This window comes from Beta vulgaris, chromosome 5 (genome assembly GCF_026745355.1).
Source record: "Beta vulgaris subsp. vulgaris cultivar EL10 chromosome 5, EL10.2, whole genome shotgun sequence".
Lineage (NCBI taxonomy): Eukaryota > Viridiplantae > Streptophyta > Magnoliopsida > Caryophyllales > Amaranthaceae > Beta > Beta vulgaris.
In genome coordinates, this window is record NC_079206.1 from 63,804,163 (window position 1) to 63,824,195 (window position 20,033).

A 20,033-nucleotide genomic window follows, 5' to 3' on the forward strand; every position below is an offset into this window, starting at 1 on the left:
ACAAAAAACTGACTATATAAAAGATGATTATACCATACAAAAAATGACAATATCAAACGAAAACTAAATATATCATAAAGTTAAGTATATCATATGAAAACTGACTATATAAACGATGATTATATCATACAAAAATTGACTACATCAAACAAAAACCCGCTATATCAAATAAAAACTAACTCTATCAAATGATTTTCGGTGCACAATAAGTTATTGTGATTTGTGAACCCGATCCATTCAAGTTTTTTTTTAATTGTATTGAGGGATGAACTATGAAGGGAGTATATCCAAACTGATATCGTCCGATAGAAGTAGATATTCTTCAGCAACTTTGTATACTTAACATGGCCAAGTAGCAATAGATTAAAGATTCATCATTAGTTTATGCTACACTATCACATGCATAGTTTTAATCTAATAAAGCACCAGAAGATTCATATTCCAACCAAACACAATAATTCTTGTAACATTCACCATATTGATAAAGAAATCCCAGAATCAAGCCCCAATTAACCATGAACAAAACACAATAACTAATCATAAATAAATTCGAAGCAAACAACATCTACTAATAAATAAAAAAATCCACATGAATAGTTTGATCCAATTTCTAAGTTGTAACAAACCAACATCAGAACCCATATAATAATCCCAAATATTAAAAAATTCAACGTATATTATACTAATGCAACCAGCATATAATTAGTAACATTAAGAAAATCATAAAGAGGAACATACCAGAAACCCTAAATTTCTTGTTGAAAACAAACTTGCTTCATGAAATACAGTAACTGTCAAATAAAAAAGACGACCAAAAACCCAATAAATCAAATAGTACTACATAAATTCCAAAAAAAGGAAAGGAAAACAAAAGAACCCTAATGCACAAAAATCATCAATAATCAGCATAAACCCAGAAAAAAAAAATACTGAAAATCCAATCCAACACATCTGTATGAAATTTTTGGATCATAAACAGCTAAAAATTCATATACCCAGAAAAAAAAATTGATAACTACGAATTTCCCTTATATTATATACTTCAAAAAGATTTAAACTTTAAGCACACATGCACAGTATCACACAACAAAAATCAAACGATTTTTGGAGAAAATAACTAGAAATTAAAGCTTCAAAATTTATAAAATTTGTTAAAAAAATGCACCTTCTTCTTCGCAGCACCTCATAACTGTAGTTTGAGGAGAGAGAAAATTGCAAATTTGCGCTACTTTCTTGGGAAAAGACCCTGATATTTCCCACATTTTGTAGGGTTTAGAATTCGAAAGGACAAAAACAAAAAAAAGGAAAAATAAAAATTACAACTAGTACAAAAATGAGGAAAATTCTAGAGCAGTAATATTGACGAACAGCTCAGATGGGACCCACAAAGGAGAAACATGAGGATATGATTGGTCCACGTTTAGAGAGGATCGAATGATATGAAGCCACGTAAGAAGGTGTACGAGAAGAAACGTACACTTTGTTGCACAGAAGAAGATAAGGTAAGTAGAAATGACATAAAATGAAGAAAAGTACCATTAAGGTAAAAACGAGATAATTGGATAAAGATGATGATAAGATGGTGGTGAAATTTTTGGTTTTGCACTTTTAATCAGCAGTAATTAGTACAGTAGTACTACTAGATTGGAGTGGTAATAATAGTACAACGACCAAATTATTAGATCTGTTGAAAATCTTTGATTATTTTTAGTAATTAAGACAAGATATAAAATGTACTCCCTCCGTCCCATAATATAGTGCTTGTTTCTTTTTTCACGGTCTCCAAAACGTAACTTTGACCTTTAATATCTTCAATTCCTTATTGATAAAAAATATAAAAAGTTGATATTATGAAAATACACATTGAGACGAATCTAACAAGATCCTACATGAATATGTTTTTTTGTATATACAAATGAGAATATTCGGTCAAAGATTTTAAAGTTTGACCACCAAAAATGAAATAGGCACTATATTATGGGACGGAGGGAGTACTATAGTTTCATGTGCAATGCATGATCCTATGAGGGTTTGTGACTTTGTGTGGAATCTTCTTTGTTTATTTTTTATAGTACTTGAATTTTGGATGTTGATATTTTTAGTGGAAATAATAATAATTATGGTAATAAAAATTGGAAAAAAGGTACAATTTTTTTATTTATTTTTTGTTTTGAAATGTAAAGTAAGGTACAATTGTTTGTTTTTAATTTGAGTAATAGAATAACGAAGACTTTGATTAATATAGTATTTAAGTTTTTGATCTAAAGGTACAACATCTTCTTTTTGTTTTTGTTGTTTGTGACTGAGTTGTCAACTTGTCAAGTGGGTAATTGGCTTTTTTGAGATAGTGGTGAGGGAATAGTTTGGTTAACCCATTGAATTTTAGTTTTGACATTGGTTGTTAGTAAGTGGTGGGGGTGGTAGTGTGCTTGTTTTGGAAATGTTGTTCATCTCTTTAAGAGTTTATAATGGTTTCCTCTCCTAAGCTAAACCACATGGCTTTCGTATGTGAAAGTCCATTTTTTTTATCTCGACAGTTTATAAAGAAATGAATCTGTTGGAAAATTGAAACTAGAACAAATGTCTATTTCTAGATTGACAATTGGTGTGTCAATTAAAGCCTTATTGAAATGTTAAATCTTCAAATCACGTTTATGGCTAATCTAAATCTTATTGTTAGTAATTAAGGCAATGTAATTTTTCTCTCCTTAATGACCTAGTCTCATCGCATGTCGTCCAACTAGTCTTGGTAATTCTTGTTCCGAGCTATCCCACCCCAGATGTTCCTTGTTAAGGGCTTACTACTATGGCTTCACATGCCCTCTAATTTGTTAAAATTGGAATTCATATTCTATATGACCTAAAATTCAACATGTAGTACCTCAAGATAATATTGTACAATGTTTAACGTGTCTTCGTCCATACCTTCAGGCACTATAATTGTACGTTTTGTTACAATTTGTGTAGTATTTGGAAGTAACACAATTAAACTGTCTTTGAAAGAATATGCTTAATTTAAATCATATTTACTACAAAGCCTGACAAGTATGTTTGGAATGGACTACTCGAACTATGATGGATTTTTCCTTTACTACATCTTCACTTCCTTGTTGCAAGTTCCCTACTTCCATTGCAGTTAGCAGTCAGCCTCCTTCCTCCGGTTGCTTCAAGCTAACCTTTGATGGTTCAATTATTTGCTCCTCACCCACTGTCGGTGTGGCCATTCGCAACTCTGCTGGCCTTTTTTTGGCCGCACAAGCTTATCAATTTGGTCAAACCTCAGTTATGGTTGTTGAAGACCATGGGCTAATAAATGTACTTATTCTTGTCATTTATCAACATATTCAAAATCTATATATCGAAAGAGATAATTAAGTAGTTATAAATTCTACAAGGGCATTGCACTTGCACTTGGACCATATCCAAGCCCTCGTTGATGACATTCGACAATGGTTTTGTCAATCTAGATTCTACACCATTAAACATATTTTTAGGAAGCTAATCAAATAGCGAATCTTCTGTCAAAAAAAGGTGACAACAGTTATGTTGTCTCGATTGACGTGGATGTTTCAAAATAACCTTCGTCACATAAATTTGTTCTTCTTGATTCGTTTAGAAGTTTCACTTGATAGGACGGTGTCCTTACTTTCGTCGTGTACCCAAAAAAGTGCTTTACTCTCCTCTAACAAATTCAAAAAATATATTTAGGTTGTGTTCTGTGATGGTGATTTTATTCTAAGTGCTTGATTTCAAATCCATAAATTGAAAAGATTATTGAATTCAATTTTCAAATATCTTGTTTGGAAAAAATTAAAAATTTTGAATCTACAATTTCAAAATTCATCTTTTGTTAAACCTTTTGAAATTCATTTCTAAAATTACAAATAGAAAATATTTTACAACAAAAATATTAATAAAAAAACTCCATTTTTAGTTTTTGATCCTCATATAGCATTTCCCATTAATTTTGAAGCACAAAGCTGTGAATTTTTCACTTGTATATACCAAACCACAACAAACACCAAATCACTTTCAATTAGTAAAATTCCTCTTGAAACAACCTTTTTCCAACCAAATTTTTGTGCGTAATGATCAATTGCAAAGTTAAATAGAAAATAAAGGATTATAAAAAATACATTCGAATTATTATAAAAAATAATTTTCAAAAAGGTTCTTGAATGGGAGGTAGTTGTGTTATGGCTGACCCTGACATTTGAAGAAAATCATTAGCAAAACCCAGTAAGTGTAGCAGAGAGAAATAGTGGCTATGGAGGAGGAGAGAGTGTAGCTAGTCATGGTTATGGAGCAAGAGAGATAGTGAGTTAGCTTTAATGGTGAGAGAAAGAGTTTGGAAGAATAGTTGGGTAGTTTAAAATAACTTGAAAATTATGTCATTTTGAATTCTTTATTTTATGGGCTTCCTTAATAGTTCTTGAATTAGGGCTAAATTAAAATTTTCAAATTCTTGCTCATCCAAACAATGGAATTGATCAAATTTCATAGTTTGAAATGTAATGCTTGTATTCAAACAAGCCATTAAGGTTTTTTTTACATAGGCTGAATATGAGCAAAAGTTTGTAAAATGAGCAAAAACTTCGTAAAATGAGCGAAAATTTAATGAGCAAAAAAGTCGATTTTTAGTTTTCAACTTAAAGTCAGTTTTCAGTGGATCCTCTCTCTCTCTCTATATATATATAGAGAGAGAATCCACTGCTGAAAACTGACTTTAAGCTCTTACTAATTCATAAAATCACTTTCGATGGAACAAACACCAAACACCAGTTGATAGATTTTATGATAGGATCCACAACAAACACTAAATCACTTTCGATGGAAAAATACAAAAAAAATATAAGCTCATACTCGCTCTATTTTCCTAAATTATACTCATCACTTGCAATTTGCACTATCTCAAAGGTGCAACCACGTCCACTAATAGTGCCCATGTATGATGCAATTTTCGGCCTATGACAATTACCCTCACAAATCATTATAATAATATAATGTGGTATGGTCTCATAGAAGGTATGTGCATGATCTGTTTAGCAACACATTTTCAAATAATATCAAAGGATCAACTCAACCAAAATTTTAAATTTATGAATGATGCCTTAGGAACAGTTTTATACTATATCACTCCCCCTCACGCAAGAGCCCTTTGGGCTTGAAGTATGGATGCAACACCATGTCTTCCTCCACTGAGAAAGGAGGGGTGGATGAGATTCGAACCCGTGACATTTTTATCACGCTGGCTTTGATATCATGTCATATGACCAACTAAACCCAAAAGCTTAAACTTATGATTAAGACACTAGGAATAGTTTTATACTCTATAGGCCTTGTTTGGTTGACAAAATAAATCATGGAAAGTGCAAATTCCTAGGAAGTAGAAGTATATGAAGTTGTTGGGTTGGCAAAATTATGGGAATTTGCACTTCTTAGGAAGTTCTACTTCCTCCAAAATGGAGGAAGTTACTTACCTAGGTCCCCCTAGGTAAGTAGAGCTTCCCATAGGAAGTTCTACTTCCCATTATCAACCAAACACAATTTTACACTTCCTAGGAATTTCAAATACATGGAAAAAATAACTTCCTGAGAAGTATGACTTCCTATATACAACCAAACAAGGCCTAAATACGTACCTATCTTGCACTTCCTTTATTTTGATGGATTTCTTACTTTTTCCCACAACGTGGCTGATAAAATACTTCATCATGAATATCGCAACAGTTTAGAATTTTAGACTTCCTAATGCATAACTTTTTTATTTTATATATAGAAACACATATAGTCCTATACTTCTATTAGTAAAAATTGTAAAATTTGAAGTCCACACTTTATTGAAAGTATATATTGAGACAAAATTAATAAAATTCCGTATGATTTATATTTTATCTTGCATTTAAATCACAATAGGTGGTCAAATGTGTGAATAGTATATATATATTTTTCTCACTCTCAGTAGGTTTCATTCTTTATATTAATAATCCACTACTATCTCTGTTTCTTTGTAATCCATACAGTTTGACTTTCACGTTTGCCACACAAAGTTTTAACCATTATAATATCTTTAATCATAAAAAAGTAAAAATTATAAAAAGTTTATATTAAAAAACTTTATGTTAAGACAACTCTAATAAATTCATATGAGTGACATGACTATATTTTTCCTTATATACATATCACAAACGATAATCATATGGTCTTCTCTTTTGTAAGAAGGAATGGAAATAGAATCGCTCATAAGCTTGCGAGAATGAGTGATCGCTGTAGGGAAATGAGAGTTTGGTTGGAGGACTATCCTCCCGAAATTAGTAATGGTGTACTCTTTGACATTTCCAACATGACTTGATAAATTGCTATTTTCTCGTCCAAATAAAATTATGTGAATAATACCAAAATAATGTATAAATTAATAAAAAGTGTAGGTAGTATCTATACTAATATATTAAAAGGCGTGCGCAAACTAGGAACGATGCCACGTGGCGCTCTCCCTAGGAAGTTTTAGTTCATGTAATCCATGTACAATAAAAAAAATTAGAAATTGCATGGTATAGGTTTTGATCCCGTGACCTCAAGTTCAAGTTGTAATTAGTGATATCATATCAAAGTACAATATTAATAAATGAAAATTTTCTTACCCGGGGCATAGCCCGGGCCTAATAACTAGTTTCTTATAAATAAAATGAACGAGGGGAGATGTATGTGCACTTGTGCAGGGTACTAGGGGTCATGAGGGGCCTACTGATCTACTCTCAGTTACAGTTACAAATGCAAACATACATCATCCTCACCCTAGGGTACCAGAACAAGTAATGGGTTCATTTCTAAAGATGGAAACCAAGGCCCACCAATGGGTTCATTTCTGAAGATGGAAACCAAGGCCCATCGGGTTACAACTTACAAGCATAATTTGTTATACATATACCAAAACTCTTTTTTAACCGATAAGAAGAAGTGTTCCTACTTGATAAAATATTCACGCAGTTAATCAGATCGACCCAGTTACGCATACAAGACCATTTGAAGGGGGAAGAAAGGTAAGGGAATCTCGAGTGGGGTTTGATCCCACAACCTAAAACTTTTGAAATATATAAAACATACCACTAAATATAAATACTATTTGATGTCTTATAGGTTAGGCCTACATAAGCTTATGAGCTATAAACTAACTGAATTGAAATGAACATATTCTGGATTGCAAACAGAAACTGAATTGAAATGAAATTGACTAAACTGACTGAATTGAACTGGATTGTATTATACTCTAATGAACTGAAGATAAGTACAAAAGAACCGAACCTAAATATATATTAGACCAATAATATTATAAACTTGTATGTACGTTCTTTGAGGAATCAACTAATACTTTATGAACTTATTTGTTTATCTTTTTTTAGGGCACCTTTTTGTCCATTTAATTTATGTTGTTAAGACTTAAAGAGCAAATTACCCCTACAATATTTACCGACAAGAACATGTAGGCTCCGTTTGGTAGGGCGTAAAACATTTTCAGTGGAAAATGATTTTCATGGAAAACAATTTACAATGAAAAACACAATTTCAAAATTAATTTTCCGTTTGGTTCCACGTAAGAAAAATGATAAAGTGAAAGGGAAAATAAGGAGGTAGTGAGAGGAGTGTACAAGAGAGATAAGGAAAACAATTTTCTCTTCATTTTAAAGGGAAAAAGGTTTTCCATTATTGGGAGAGTATAATTTTACCCTGTAAGCCCACCCCAAGATGAGTGCTCTCCTATTCCGACTTCCCCAAAGCCGCCTATAGCATAGCCGAGGCAGCAACGGGTTCTCTGCCCCTACGGTGTGGGGGTAGAGCGACAGAAGTTTTGAAAAGAGAAGGTCACAGCGAGACAAGCCGTTTTGGCTTTACACTCTTTAGGCAATCAGATAATGAAAAGCTGAAAATAGAGAAAAATAGTTTATAAGAAGCTAAAAATGGAAATAAGTTGCATTAATTGATCATTTATTACATCGGTTGATGCAAAAAAATTTCATAAATTCACAACTTATTTTCATTTTAAATAATATATTTATATCTTATATGTAACCCTAAAGACTGTATATAGCATAACCCTTTAAAAAAAAAACGTTTTACACTCTAATACTCTATCAAAAGTGGCGTAACATTATTCACACCAAGAGACACCGAACACCACACAACAAGTTCAAGTAAATTAGCACTAATGATGCCAACTTGTGACAAAAGTCACTCCAAAAACCCACAGATTTTAGTTTTATTCCTTCAAAAAGAAAAGAATACCCAGAGATTTAGGCTTTTTTGCTTTTTGACCACCATTATCATACAGATACTCAAGTGTCTCTTCCATGCTGCAACACTGATGGATGGAAATGGTGAACAGATAGCAATGAGTACGGAGCACGAAGAAGTGCATTTACATCAATAACACAACATTAACATAAACAACACCTAAAACAAAGGGGTCCCACTTTCTTCCTTCCTTAAAACTTTCCCTTCCTAAATTTCCTTCCTTTTTTAGACTTTAATCAATGCTTATTGTTAAGAAACCTAATTTTCTGGCCACCTTCCACTTCTTTAAACTCCCATTTACTGCTTTATTTATCAACAATCAATAACACCCATTTCTTACAAAAGATGAAGTCCTCCAAATTTGTAAGTTTTTCTTTTTTTTGTGTGTATGTTTTTTTTACTTGCATTTACATGATCATCATCTAAGTTTTTTTTTTTTTTAAAGAAATGAAATTTTAGCTCTATTTTCAGCTAGATGATGCAAATAAACTTAGCTAGTACAGTATTATGCTTACTCTTTATCGTTTATGTATAGATTTTAGTCACATGGGATAATTTGATTGTGGATTTTGGATACCTTTTTTTGTTCTGTAATAGGGGTATATTTTTCTTTATAAAGATAGGAAGTGAACTGTGAGAATTAAAGTACATGTGTCTATCATCTGTTTTTGGGTTTTGTTTGATATGAAGTTTGGATGAAATGGGAAAATAATTGATGGCACAAGAAATAGATATAGTACTTCTATAGTTCTATAGAGTTGCATTTTGAGAGTGAGAAAAATGGGAGTGAACAAAGATATCCAATATTAGTAGCAAGATTGAAGTACACAAATTATTGTGGTCAATCATTGTTCTATTCACCTTGGGGAAATAGGTTTCATGAAAGATAATAGGGATTCCCCAGTAAGTATAAGGGCCAATAAGTTCCGATAAGGGCTAATAGGTTTAGATAAACTTAGGTAAGTTAGTCGTGCGGATAAAGGTTTTCAGGTGAATAGAATGAACCCTAATTTAAAACTTAAAGAACTTAAGACAGATGAGAAAGATAAATAGATTTCTAGTGTTCATACTAGTAGCTGGATGGTAATGGAGGAATCGCTAATTTACTATGTTTACTTCCTGATACGGAGGTCTTTGAATTGTTGAAAGAAGGAAAAATTAGGTTTTGAACTTTTTATTGTTTGATATTATTTGCTGGATGGAAGTGGAGGAATCACTATTTTCAGTAATATATGTAAATCTTGAGACGGATGCGAAGAGAAAAACGGGTTATGAATTGTCCAATATCAACAGATAGATGAAAATAGAAAGTGACTATGTTTAGCTACTAATATGAAGTATAATGGCATATTATGTTATTTTGCTATATCTTTGGTTCTATGAAAAATGAGGGTTACCAGAATTCTCTCATCAGTGAGATTCTGAAACTGGGAATTATCAATCTGAATTGCAGATCATTGCTGACCTAAATTAGGACTGACAGTGAATTTGGCAAATTAAATAGGTGTAAGTATGAACCTTTTTACCAGTATCATATAATAAATGGATATTGGGTCAATAAGGTCATTGTAATTTATGGTTTAACATAATATGCAGTTCATCATATCATGATTTTCGTTAACAATTCAACATTATTTGATACATTAGACTTAGGGTTGTTCACATCAACTTATCTTAACTTATTTGACTTTTCTATATAAAATAAGTTAAGATACGTTCAGAGATTCAGATGATTTTAGATAAATTCAAACAAAATAAATTCATACAGGTTTAGACGAAATCAGTTTCTTTCAGACAAAAGTTCAACAAAAGGAGTTAAGATAAAATAAGTTTGGATAGGTTCAAGTAAGTTCATATAAGTTTACACAATCAGTTGAATTGAATAGATTCTATATAAGTTTACACAAATGAGTTGAACTGAATAGATTCTTGGCTTTCTGCATTCCATGAGCATAAGCGATCCACGTGTCAAGCAACACCTGGACAGACAGATTTTATAAATGTATTAGATGTAAATTTTGTTTCTTGTTAGTTTACATAAGCAGAGGGCCGGTAATGCTACACAAATACATATTATAGCTGATTAATTGATATGGTTTAGTGGAGTATAATGCAAATGCAATACAACCAACAATGAAGATCTTGTAGGTATATAGTTTTGCTTTCCTGTCACAAGGTGCATCTTCTTGAGCCAGAAAGTGTTTTGATATTAATTAGAGTGGCTTATGCAAAGAAAGCACTATTTGTTTTTCTATGTTTCCAGGACACCTTACCCCTAGTTCTAAAATATTTCAACAATGGATTGTTGTGGTTTGTTTCTGTGATGAATGGTATTATCGTGACAACAGGAAATAGTCACTTCCAGAATTTTGCTAGCTGCTGACAGTCCATAATATTTAGTTATGCTGATCAGTGATCACGCTGCTGTTATGGGTGGCTTTGTCGATAGAAATCTATTTATCCAGCTATCTATTACATCTGGTCTTTTGTTTTATATTTCGTCTACCAGGTGACTTCCATTGGTCCTAAGAGACGCAGATCCTTTTCTTGCAAGTCCATTCCTACTCTAGCTTTGCTCTGCGCTGCTGTCTTCATTGGTAGTGCATTTGTTGTAACAGATTATAATCAGGTACATTCTATTGTTTGATTTGCTCATAATTTGGAATTAGATGTAGGATAGTGTCCACGTTAATGTGGCATGCATATCTTGCATCCCAGAATGCTTATGTACGCACTTTCTGTTGTGTTAGCACATAAGGTAGTGGCATTGACAATGAGATCTAGATTATGAGAAAGTTTGACTAATTTGAAGAAATAAGAGATCCTTGGAATTGCTGACTCTATCTTACAGTTTTTCTTTTATAGTTGATTTATCACCACTGAGAGTTACTATTTAACCTTCTAAAGTTTGCTGGCCACCTTGACTATTTCAAGAGGAGTGCTAAAGTAAACATTTTTTGAGAACATGTAATACATCTTAGAGGGTGACTTTTAAGAAATAGATTTGAGCAAGGAAAAGGCTGAGAAAGTTAAGTACAATGAAGTAATAACCACTATTACAGTTGACAGAAAGGTGGTTACATGTTGCGAGACCTACTAAAAATTCAAATTGTTTGTTTTATGATTTTTTTTGCAACATTCTAGCTGGTAACATGTGACCAGTGAAATATTACTCATGATATGGCCCGTTACGCTTTCCATTGCTCTTTATGTTTCCTTCTTTTGCTTAGATGAGTTCTTTTTCTGCAGAGACTCTCGCCACGGGACATGCTAAATAATTTTCTGAGAACCAGACCTAAGAAGTGCGAGGTTTGTATACAATTATTGGGTTCAATCATGTTCTTGTGCTTTCGTACTTCTAATGATGTTCCATGGTGTAACATGTCCTGCTTCCTTTTATTGCACTCTCTTTCTTTCAGGGACAATGCAGACCTATTGGAACCGAGGGACTGCCTAAGGGTATTATTTCGAGCACTTCTGACTTACAAATGCGACCACTGTGGGGTACACCTGCTAAGAAGGTTAGCACATGTCATATTATGTTGCCGAGTACTCTAGTGCCTGCCCATTAAATTTGTCCATCCTCACAAATTGAGGTGAAACTGAAACTAATTGACCGGTATTTGTAATATGATGAAACTTTCCCCAATTGACTCGTATGTATAGTTTTAGCTGACACTGACAATGTCAAATTTAATTAATATTCAAATTTATGATTAGTACAACCTACTGGACAGTGAACAGAAAGAAAAACATATGTTTCAATGAGTAGAAGACAAAACATGTGCAAGATCCCTAGTGTGGTTTTGATTGATGAATATTGTGAACTTGCATGTATTTCAATAGTCTTTACATTGAGAATAATTCCTTTACATGTTCACTACCGTTCTTTCATAAAGTTAAATGTTCTTTATTCTTTTGTCATTTGAAATGAGTTTCTCAGCTTTCTTACTTCTATCCTTTTCCGTATCACTCAGAAATCAAATATGAACTTGTTGGCCATAGCTGTTGGTTTGAAGCAGAAGGGAAGCGTGGATAAAATCGTGAAGAAGGTAAGAAGACACTTTAATATTCTTCTATGTGATAACTTCATTCTTTTTCAGCTGCTTGACTAAAATATATATTCTTATCCTCTTGCAGTTTATACGGTACAATTTTGCCGTGATGCTTTTCCATTATGATAGTAATGTGGATGACTGGAGAGACTTAGAGTGGAGTACCAATGCATTGCACATTGTTGCTGCCCATCAAACTAAATGGTATTTACATGGGACGGATCTTACATAATGTCTACAGCATTTCTGGCAACAGATGTTATCCTCATCATCTTTTCTTCAGGTGGTTTGCAAAGCGTTTCTTACATCCTGATATCGTGTCTCAATATTCTTATATTTTCCTCTGGGATGAAGACCTTGGAGTTGAAAATTTCAATGTTCAACGGTAATGTAGACTTCTAAAGTTTTGTCATTTCCTTTAAGATAGGCCCTGGATTTGCTTCTTACTCCCTGCTATTCATCTTGCAGCTATTTAAATGTCATTAAGAAAGAAAGGCTAGAGATATCACAGCCTGCACTTGATCCAGATAGATCGGAGGTCCACCATATACTTACAGCTAGACAAAAGGGTGTGCTTGTGCACAGGTTGCCCATCTATTTCAAAAATTCTAATGCAGCTTTTGACTGTGCCATCATAGTTATGAATTGTGAATACTTTTGCTTTCTTTTGTAAGATCAAAGAATTACAAGTAAAATTTTGCAGTTTTACTTCATTTGATGATTTGATTCCATATTTGAAGTCTGCAACTTTTTAGTGTTTGTCTTTTCTGCTTAGTAGTGATAAAACAAGTTTCTTGAGTAAAGTTCTTACTCCAGTAGATATGGGCTAATATCTTAATTTACTTGCAGGAGTATCAACAAGGTCCTTCCTGGTGGAAGAAAGTGTGATACAAATAGTACAGAACCTCCTTGCACAGGGTAAAAGACTCAGAGTTTTCCATCTTCTCTTGTCCTTCTTCCTTGCACACGTATCTTTTCTTTCTTGAAATTCTATGGTTTGATGATCCCTTGAGTTTTACTTGTCTATACACGGCTTCGGATGCGTTTGCTTCACCTGATTTTACTCATCTGAACTTACCGAACTGAACTTAACAGAACATAACGTTGTTGAATTCATTGGCCTTGAACTTAACTTTTTTGAACTTATTAGAACTTATTGTAGTCGTGAATCTAACTCTGGTAGCCCTTATTGGCCTCGAACTTAACATATCTCAACTTTTCAGCCTTGAACTTAATCAATTTGTACTTACTTTTCCCAAAAAATAAGTGAAAAGAAGGTGAGGAGAACAGAACCTTAGTCTAGAACTGAATAATAATGATATATTACACAGGTGGGTGGAGATGATGGCTCCAGTTTTCTCAAGAGCTGCATGGCGCTGCGCATGGTATATGATTCAGGTGCACTTTCATCGCTGCAATATTAGAATATTTAAGTAGGCATAAAGACATTCTGTTAATATGTACTTTGCATGTTGGCTCAAACAACATGTTGTCCAGTAATTTTACGGTATGGCAGTCAAGAGATATTAGACAAGCCGTCCTTTCTCTATTTTTGTTCACAACTAGGAAATTTTGGATCCAACTCGGATATTGTAGGGATTACCATATATAACATAAAATTTCTCCGCCAATTCCTTCTAGTCGAGCCTCCCGATCTATCATTATACCTCGAGAGGTAGAAAGAATTGCAATCCCCATTCCACCTAAAATTCTAGGAATTCGTTGATAGTTGGAAACTCACGTTTCTTTTGTTTTGCAGAATGACTTGGTTCATGCATGGGGTGTGGACTTCCAGCTTGGTTACTGTGTTCAGGCAAATCTTCTGAAACAAGTCTAATTTTTTCCCTTCATTGCCTAAATTAACTGGAATCTGATTTCTGATACCTGTCATGTTTTTTTAGGGAGATAGAACCAGAAAAATTGGCATTGTTGACTCTGACTATGTTATTCACTATGGCCTTCCTACACTGGGGGGCACAGCAAAGAACAAGGTAAATCCGACATAATTACCTGATAAGAAATGCCTTGGTTTACTATCCTAAGATGCTCTCCGTATTGTATTTCTGCAGTATGCCTAAGCCCTAAGTTGACTACTTACTTTTGGCCAGTCTTACTGTTTCAATATCATATGTGTCTTGATTTTCCCAATACCTATAGACTATATGGGAATGACATCCACCCTTCTTTCACCCCCAACCAAATAGCAGGAATTAAAAAATAAAAATGCTCCATATAATTTCTTTTTGAAAAAAAAGTTCAGTATCAGATATAACTTCTTCTATGTGCTTTTTTTTGTGTGGTAATATTTGTGCATCTACATGTAGTAACAGAGCTTTACTCTTGATAATAATTAATGCAGACTGATACTGAGGTAACAAGCCACGCAGCTGAAAAAGCTTCTTCATCGGACTCATTGCAACAGGTACCTACTTAAACACCTAGTATATTCTCCTGAAACAGTGGAAGAAGTTATAATTTGTTTTCCATCTATGTTAAATTTGTAGGAAACTTCAACCACCAATAAACCTGATGCAAGAAATGCAGTAAGTCCTGATACTCTATGAACCTTCTTTCTTCTAAATCTCATTCTACAAGCACCAGCTCTTTCATATATCTTCTCAGCAATCTCAAAAGAATCCTGTGCTTCAAGTAGTCGTTTTCTTTCTGGTTGATTTTTTGTTTAAGTTGATCATTTTGGGAGAAGTGGTGGTAGTTAAGTAGTAAATATTCCGTGACTTTCCATATGACGTTATCCATTAGGACAAAAACGTCGAAGGATATTTCCTTAATCTGTCTGATGGAATTTTTTTGTTTAGATAATTTCTGGAATGGATAGAGCTTGTGAGGTAATTTCACTAAAAATCATTCTTCTGCAGGTGCGTAAACAATCATTAACAGATTTAGAGAGATTCAAGAATAGATGGAGAAATGCAGTAAAAAATGACGATAGTTGGACCGATCCATTTCAGCAACCTATGAAGCAGAATAGCTAATATATTTACTTGATCACAAATATCTTATTCTTTCCCATTGAATTATTTGAAGATTTTGCAAAAGAGGTGATGCACCAGGAAGCTGAGCTACTGCAGGATATATGTCAGATAAGCAGATGGAGGTTTTGCCATGAACATAGTGTATTTTTGAGCTTACCTATACAAATATAGGATGTGTAAAGTTGTAATACCATTCATACTTTGTAATGAATCCAAATTGATTACCAATATATGAGCTAGTTTTTTTTGGATCCGTTGTTTGGAGTTCTTTCTTTTTATTCTTGTTTAGGAAAGTGATATGTTCTATTTTATGATTTTTTTTCCATGGAAACAGTCAGCATCAAGAAGGAAGCACAGTAGCAAACAACCCGAGGCACGTCTCATTCTTGCATTATATTGCAGTCTCACCTGCTTTTATTTTCTGATAGTTTCCCAGCTAAAAAGCAGAAAGAAAATAAATGCAGACCATTTGAATGGGTCGAGACAACAAGCTAAACCATCAATTCATTTGATATTTCAATGAGCAGTTTAAATTTCTGCTTGTCATAGATGTTTCGAAAAAGATACCAGCAATAATAAGTCTGAACTGCAAGTATTGCTTGTTAAAAGTTTAATACAATGCAAATACTAACGTCTCCGTTTAAGCAGCCCAGATATGATTTCTCCAAGTTCTTCACCACTATCCTCCTGTACATGGTGCCCTGCCTGAAATATAGGGGAAAAAATGTTCTTATCACATTTTTCAAGTTCATGACCACAGATACAAGCATGTCAGATAAGGAAGAATCGCTACCATGGGAAGTTCAACCAATTTATGATTCGACTCTTTGCAGAAATCTTCTACACCATCATAGTTTAGCCAGCGATCCCTTTGGCCCCAACAAACAGTTGTGCGGATTTTCCAGTTTTCATTCATGAGCATTTTCCTTGTCTCCTCAACATAAGGCTGTCATATACAACACAACACCATATGAGCTTACAGAAATCTCACTCTGTTTTTCCTCTTATTTTTCCTTTTTAAGATTTAATTTTTATAATTTTTTTGGAGTTGTTTGTAATAGAGAAAATAAGGATGAGCAATGTTGACCTTTAATTGCTTTTTCATAGCTCTGCTAACTGCATTTAGTGCAAACCCAGAGGAACCTGATGTTAGATAAGGCCTTCTATAAACCATAGCATCATCTTCCTTCATTTTGTATGGACCAGAGCTAGTCAATGTTTTGTCACTTGCTCTGAGAGGATCCTTGATGAGAAGAAAAGCAATAGAAGTTGATTATTTTGGAACTTGCCAGATAAGTTGAAATTCAAAGAAAGTGGCACAAAAGAAAGCGAGCTTCGTTCTGTACCTGAGAAAATATCTCACCCAGCAAAAAGTTACTGAAGATGGACAACGATGATGGCAAGTTGGCATGCTTAGCTGTTATCTATAGTAAAACAAAAAAAAAGAAGTAAAATAGCAAGCATGAATCTTGAACACATCGCTGAATTGATAAAATCCTGTTTAATTAGGCTATGTTCTCTCATCTAACTTTCACTTATTTCAAGAAAAATAAGTTCGGATAAGTTTAGTTCAGAGCTAATGAGTTGAGAGAAGTTCAATGCTAACAAGTCTTGATAAGTTAAGTTCAAGGCGAATAAGGGCTAATCAAGTTCAATTCACAACTAAGTTCTAGAAAATTCAAGATAAGTTAAACATGTGAAGAAAGCACACTCTTAACCAAGCTTCTCAGTTAGAATTTGGAAACCAACAATACTCTCTCAGAAGTTAAGTTGGACATTAGTGAAAATCAAATGGATCAGAAAATAAAGAGGTTATTGACTTCTGAAAAACGTACGGGTGGATTGAGTAGGATGAGATCATTGACTTTATCCTGATGATCAAAAGCATATTTCACAGCCACCGGTGAGAAGTATCCCTGCAGCAAGAGAATGTTCATAATGTGCCATTCCATAAGTTTCTATCATAAATAATTTAAGAAATCCATTTTTTCATAGAGGGAATGAGTACCTGTACAACAAGTGAAACCTTATTGGGAACCAGATCATTAATCAGTGTTTTCAAGGATGCAACATATTCTGTAAGAACACCTTCAGTTAGCAATATAAGATTCATGAAACTTTTTTTCTTCTTACCCACCAATCAAGGTAGAATGAAATCACCTTCCATTGTGTAGTCGAAACCATATTTAGGTTGCGGCTTTTCTGAAAATCCAAATCCTGCAAGGGAGTGGGCCACATAGAATATTACTCCCCTTCATCTCTAACTTAAGAAAAGAAGTCCATTAAATCGGTAACAGATGGCATTAGCACAGGATAGAAAATTGTTGAAAGTGTTCTTTGAATTGCTTTTACAAGACAAGCAACAAAATTGATACGATCTTGAGTAAATGATGTAAGATAGAAAAAAGATTACCTAACCAATCAAAAGCAATGACATGATAGTTCTTGGAAAGTATGGGAATAACTTTGCGATAAGAGTAAGCCTGTTAGAATCATGCACCTGATTAAATATGGTTATTTGAAACAATGAAAAATATATTGTGTTTCAATTTGAGAGATCGTTCTAGCATGACACCTAAATCAAGTTCAGCTATTATAATTGTAAAGTAACTTAAAAATCAAGGTATTAGCAAGGATGAACATGAAACAATTGCCATGATTCAACAATACGATATATATATACATTACGATACTTGAGGAAGGGACAGGAAATTAAATAATGGGTATCAAGCTAATTGGCATAAGACATATACCTGTGATGGAAAACCATGAATTAGCATGACTGAGGGATTATCAGGATTTCCACTTTCAACACAAAACCATCTATTGTACAAAATGATACGTACGGGTAAACCCTGCAATTAATCACTCTTCAATTCCTGTATAAGGTAAAGCTAGGCCACTAAAACACCAATTTTATTGAAGTGGCCATTTATGTGATATACATTAGTAATAGAAGATTAATAAGAGGAAATCACCTAAAAATGTCATCAGAGGATTGAGAACTGCTTCCCATTGCCAACCCAAATATTGGATCTTTTGCCTTCTCTCCTGAGCCGCCAACAACATACGCTTTCACCTGTATAATTTTGGTAAAAAAGAACATTTATCTAGGTTAAGTTAGACTATTTGATGAGGATGAAAGTTAGATCATAGACAAGCCAGCTAAAACTGATGCAAAGCATGATTTGTGAAGTACGCACACATACCCTAAATATAAGTTCACTAAAGCAAGACATGCAAAGTTGGAAATTAAAGTAGATAAACAAGAGTACAAGATAACTTCAAATTCCGGTGAAATGCGGACATAGCTCTTGTTATAAATGCAATACAGCAAAAAGTTCACTATTCACATATGTGTTCCAGCACCATACAAGCTGAATCACATGGAGTCAATTGATATACTCTCTCCGTCTCTAAATAATAGGCTACATATATTCGGGGCCAGATTAATGTAATTGATCTAAGTTCTACCTCAACACCATATCAATCATTTTAACTGCATTCTGATTTCCCTACATGACTGAGCTTTTGTAAAAAATAAAAAATGAAAACAAATCAAATGCACCAGGACTTAAGAACAACTAGGTCTTCTTAAGGAGTGAAAAGAAAAGAAAAAATCTGACCATTTTTCCTTGCTTGAACCATTCATCAGCAGGGCTTGATCCATCTGAATACTTTCCTGCCAAAATATATGTGATAGATATCAAGCCATATAAAAAATTGAGGAACTAACACTTGTATCTTTCAAAGCTTAATGTGATCTCACCATGATTAATGATGCAAAGCAATAAACTTTGAGGGTCTGGTGAAACTAAAACTAGTCAAGATCATAACTTTAACCTAAAAATTACTCTTATGCAAAATTCCCATATGATCATAAGGCATACGTATATTATAAGATTAAACTAGTGAATTACATGTGTATGATACATGAATAAATATAAGATTCATCATTAATAAGAAAAACCCAGATTATATTTATACTTTAAATTTACCTCCACTGAAAGAGAAGCCATCACCAGCAGAAACAGGAGCATCCAACAGGTAAAAATCCTGCAAAACAAAAGAAAAATTTAAAATTATCAAAAACCCATAAACCATTAAAACAGAAAAATTGTAAACTAATGTGATTAATACAAAATAATCACCTCTTCTTGGCTACAATTCAATTTCAATGATTTTTTTCTTTTGGGTACAAAATTCTTGGATTTGGGTAATTTAGCAAGAGATTTAGTAGAAAATTGTGGAGAAAAATCAAAATGTTGAGATTTGAGGAAAGAGGTGACATTTGCAGATTGAAGAGACATGATAAGTACTGAAGAAGTACTATTTGTGATGTCTGAGACAAAGAAGGAGAAGAAGAGATGAAGTGACCGTTGATAAAATGCAGTAAGAAATTCATGGCCCTCATAAATCAAATAATATTAGTGTATGAAGGAATTTTTCGAAAATATAGATAGAATCTGTTAGGTTCCTAGACCCGCCACCGCGCATTTTTTCTCCTCTGCTCTTCCTCGCCATAAAAATCATACTGTTATTGTTCTTGAAAGAGATGTTACACCCACTTGTCGTTTATATGTTTTGAAATTGCAAACCAAACTAGTTCTCGTCACGAGCGATATGTCCCGGGTTATTTACCAACGTGCATTTGGAGTTTTCGAAAATAAAATTAGTATCTTGTCTTTAAATGATT

The 20,033-nt window shown here is 33.5% G+C and overlaps 2 protein-coding genes across 2 annotated transcripts; one reads left to right on the forward strand and one right to left on the reverse strand.

Annotated features, from left to right (window-relative positions):
• Positions 1–8,225: 8,225 nt before the first annotated feature.
• LOC104894459 (hypothetical protein) lies at positions 8,226–15,590 on the forward strand. Its single transcript, XM_010680689.4, has 15 exons — positions 8,226–8,652; positions 10,799–10,918; positions 11,539–11,598; positions 11,709–11,810; positions 12,267–12,341; positions 12,430–12,548; positions 12,628–12,729; positions 12,813–12,929; positions 13,194–13,262; positions 13,676–13,742; positions 14,104–14,157; positions 14,246–14,335; positions 14,704–14,766; positions 14,849–14,887; positions 15,221–15,590. Exons 1-15 carry the CDS (start codon positions 8,635–8,637, stop codon positions 15,335–15,337), a joined length of 1,212 nt encoding a protein of 403 aa, XP_010678991.2. The 5' UTR covers positions 8,226–8,634; the 3' UTR covers positions 15,338–15,590.
• Positions 15,591–15,817: 227 nt separating this feature from the next.
• Positions 15,818–19,880, reverse strand: LOC104894460 (hypothetical protein). The gene is made up of 13 exons (XM_010680690.4): positions 19,489–19,880; positions 19,336–19,393; positions 18,964–19,019; positions 18,316–18,416; positions 18,091–18,160; positions 17,751–17,820; positions 17,498–17,554; positions 17,346–17,413; positions 17,173–17,253; positions 16,684–16,761; positions 16,425–16,580; positions 16,131–16,283; positions 15,818–16,042 (listed from the first exon to the last, which is right to left on the reverse strand). The coding sequence occupies exons 1-13, from the start codon at positions 19,645–19,647 to the stop codon at positions 15,965–15,967; spliced, it is 1,185 nt and encodes a 394-aa protein (XP_010678992.2). The 5' UTR covers positions 19,648–19,880; the 3' UTR covers positions 15,818–15,964.
• Between the last annotated feature and the right edge of the window lie 153 nt (positions 19,881–20,033).

Bases quoted from the DNA above. Each gene is read 5' to 3' on its own strand.
- LOC104894459 (XM_010680689.4), top strand. The intron at 12,730-12,812 runs GTAATGTAGACT...TTCATCTTGCAG, and splicing joins GAAAATTTCAATGTTCAACG to CTATTTAAATGTCATTAAGA. The intron at 14,767-14,848 runs GTACCTACTTAA...TTAAATTTGTAG, and splicing joins CATCGGACTCATTGCAACAG to GAAACTTCAACCACCAATAA.
- LOC104894460 (XM_010680690.4), bottom strand. From the start codon at position 19,647: ATGTCTCTTCAATCTGCAAATGTCACCTCTTTCCTCAAATCTCAACAT. The intron at 17,555-17,750 runs GTAATCTTTTTT...ACTCCCTTGCAG, and splicing joins CATTGCTTTTGATTGGTTAG to GATTTGGATTTTCAGAAAAG. The intron at 16,043-16,130 runs GTAGCGATTCTT...CCTATATTTCAG, and splicing joins AATTGGTTGAACTTCCCATG to GCAGGGCACCATGTACAGGA.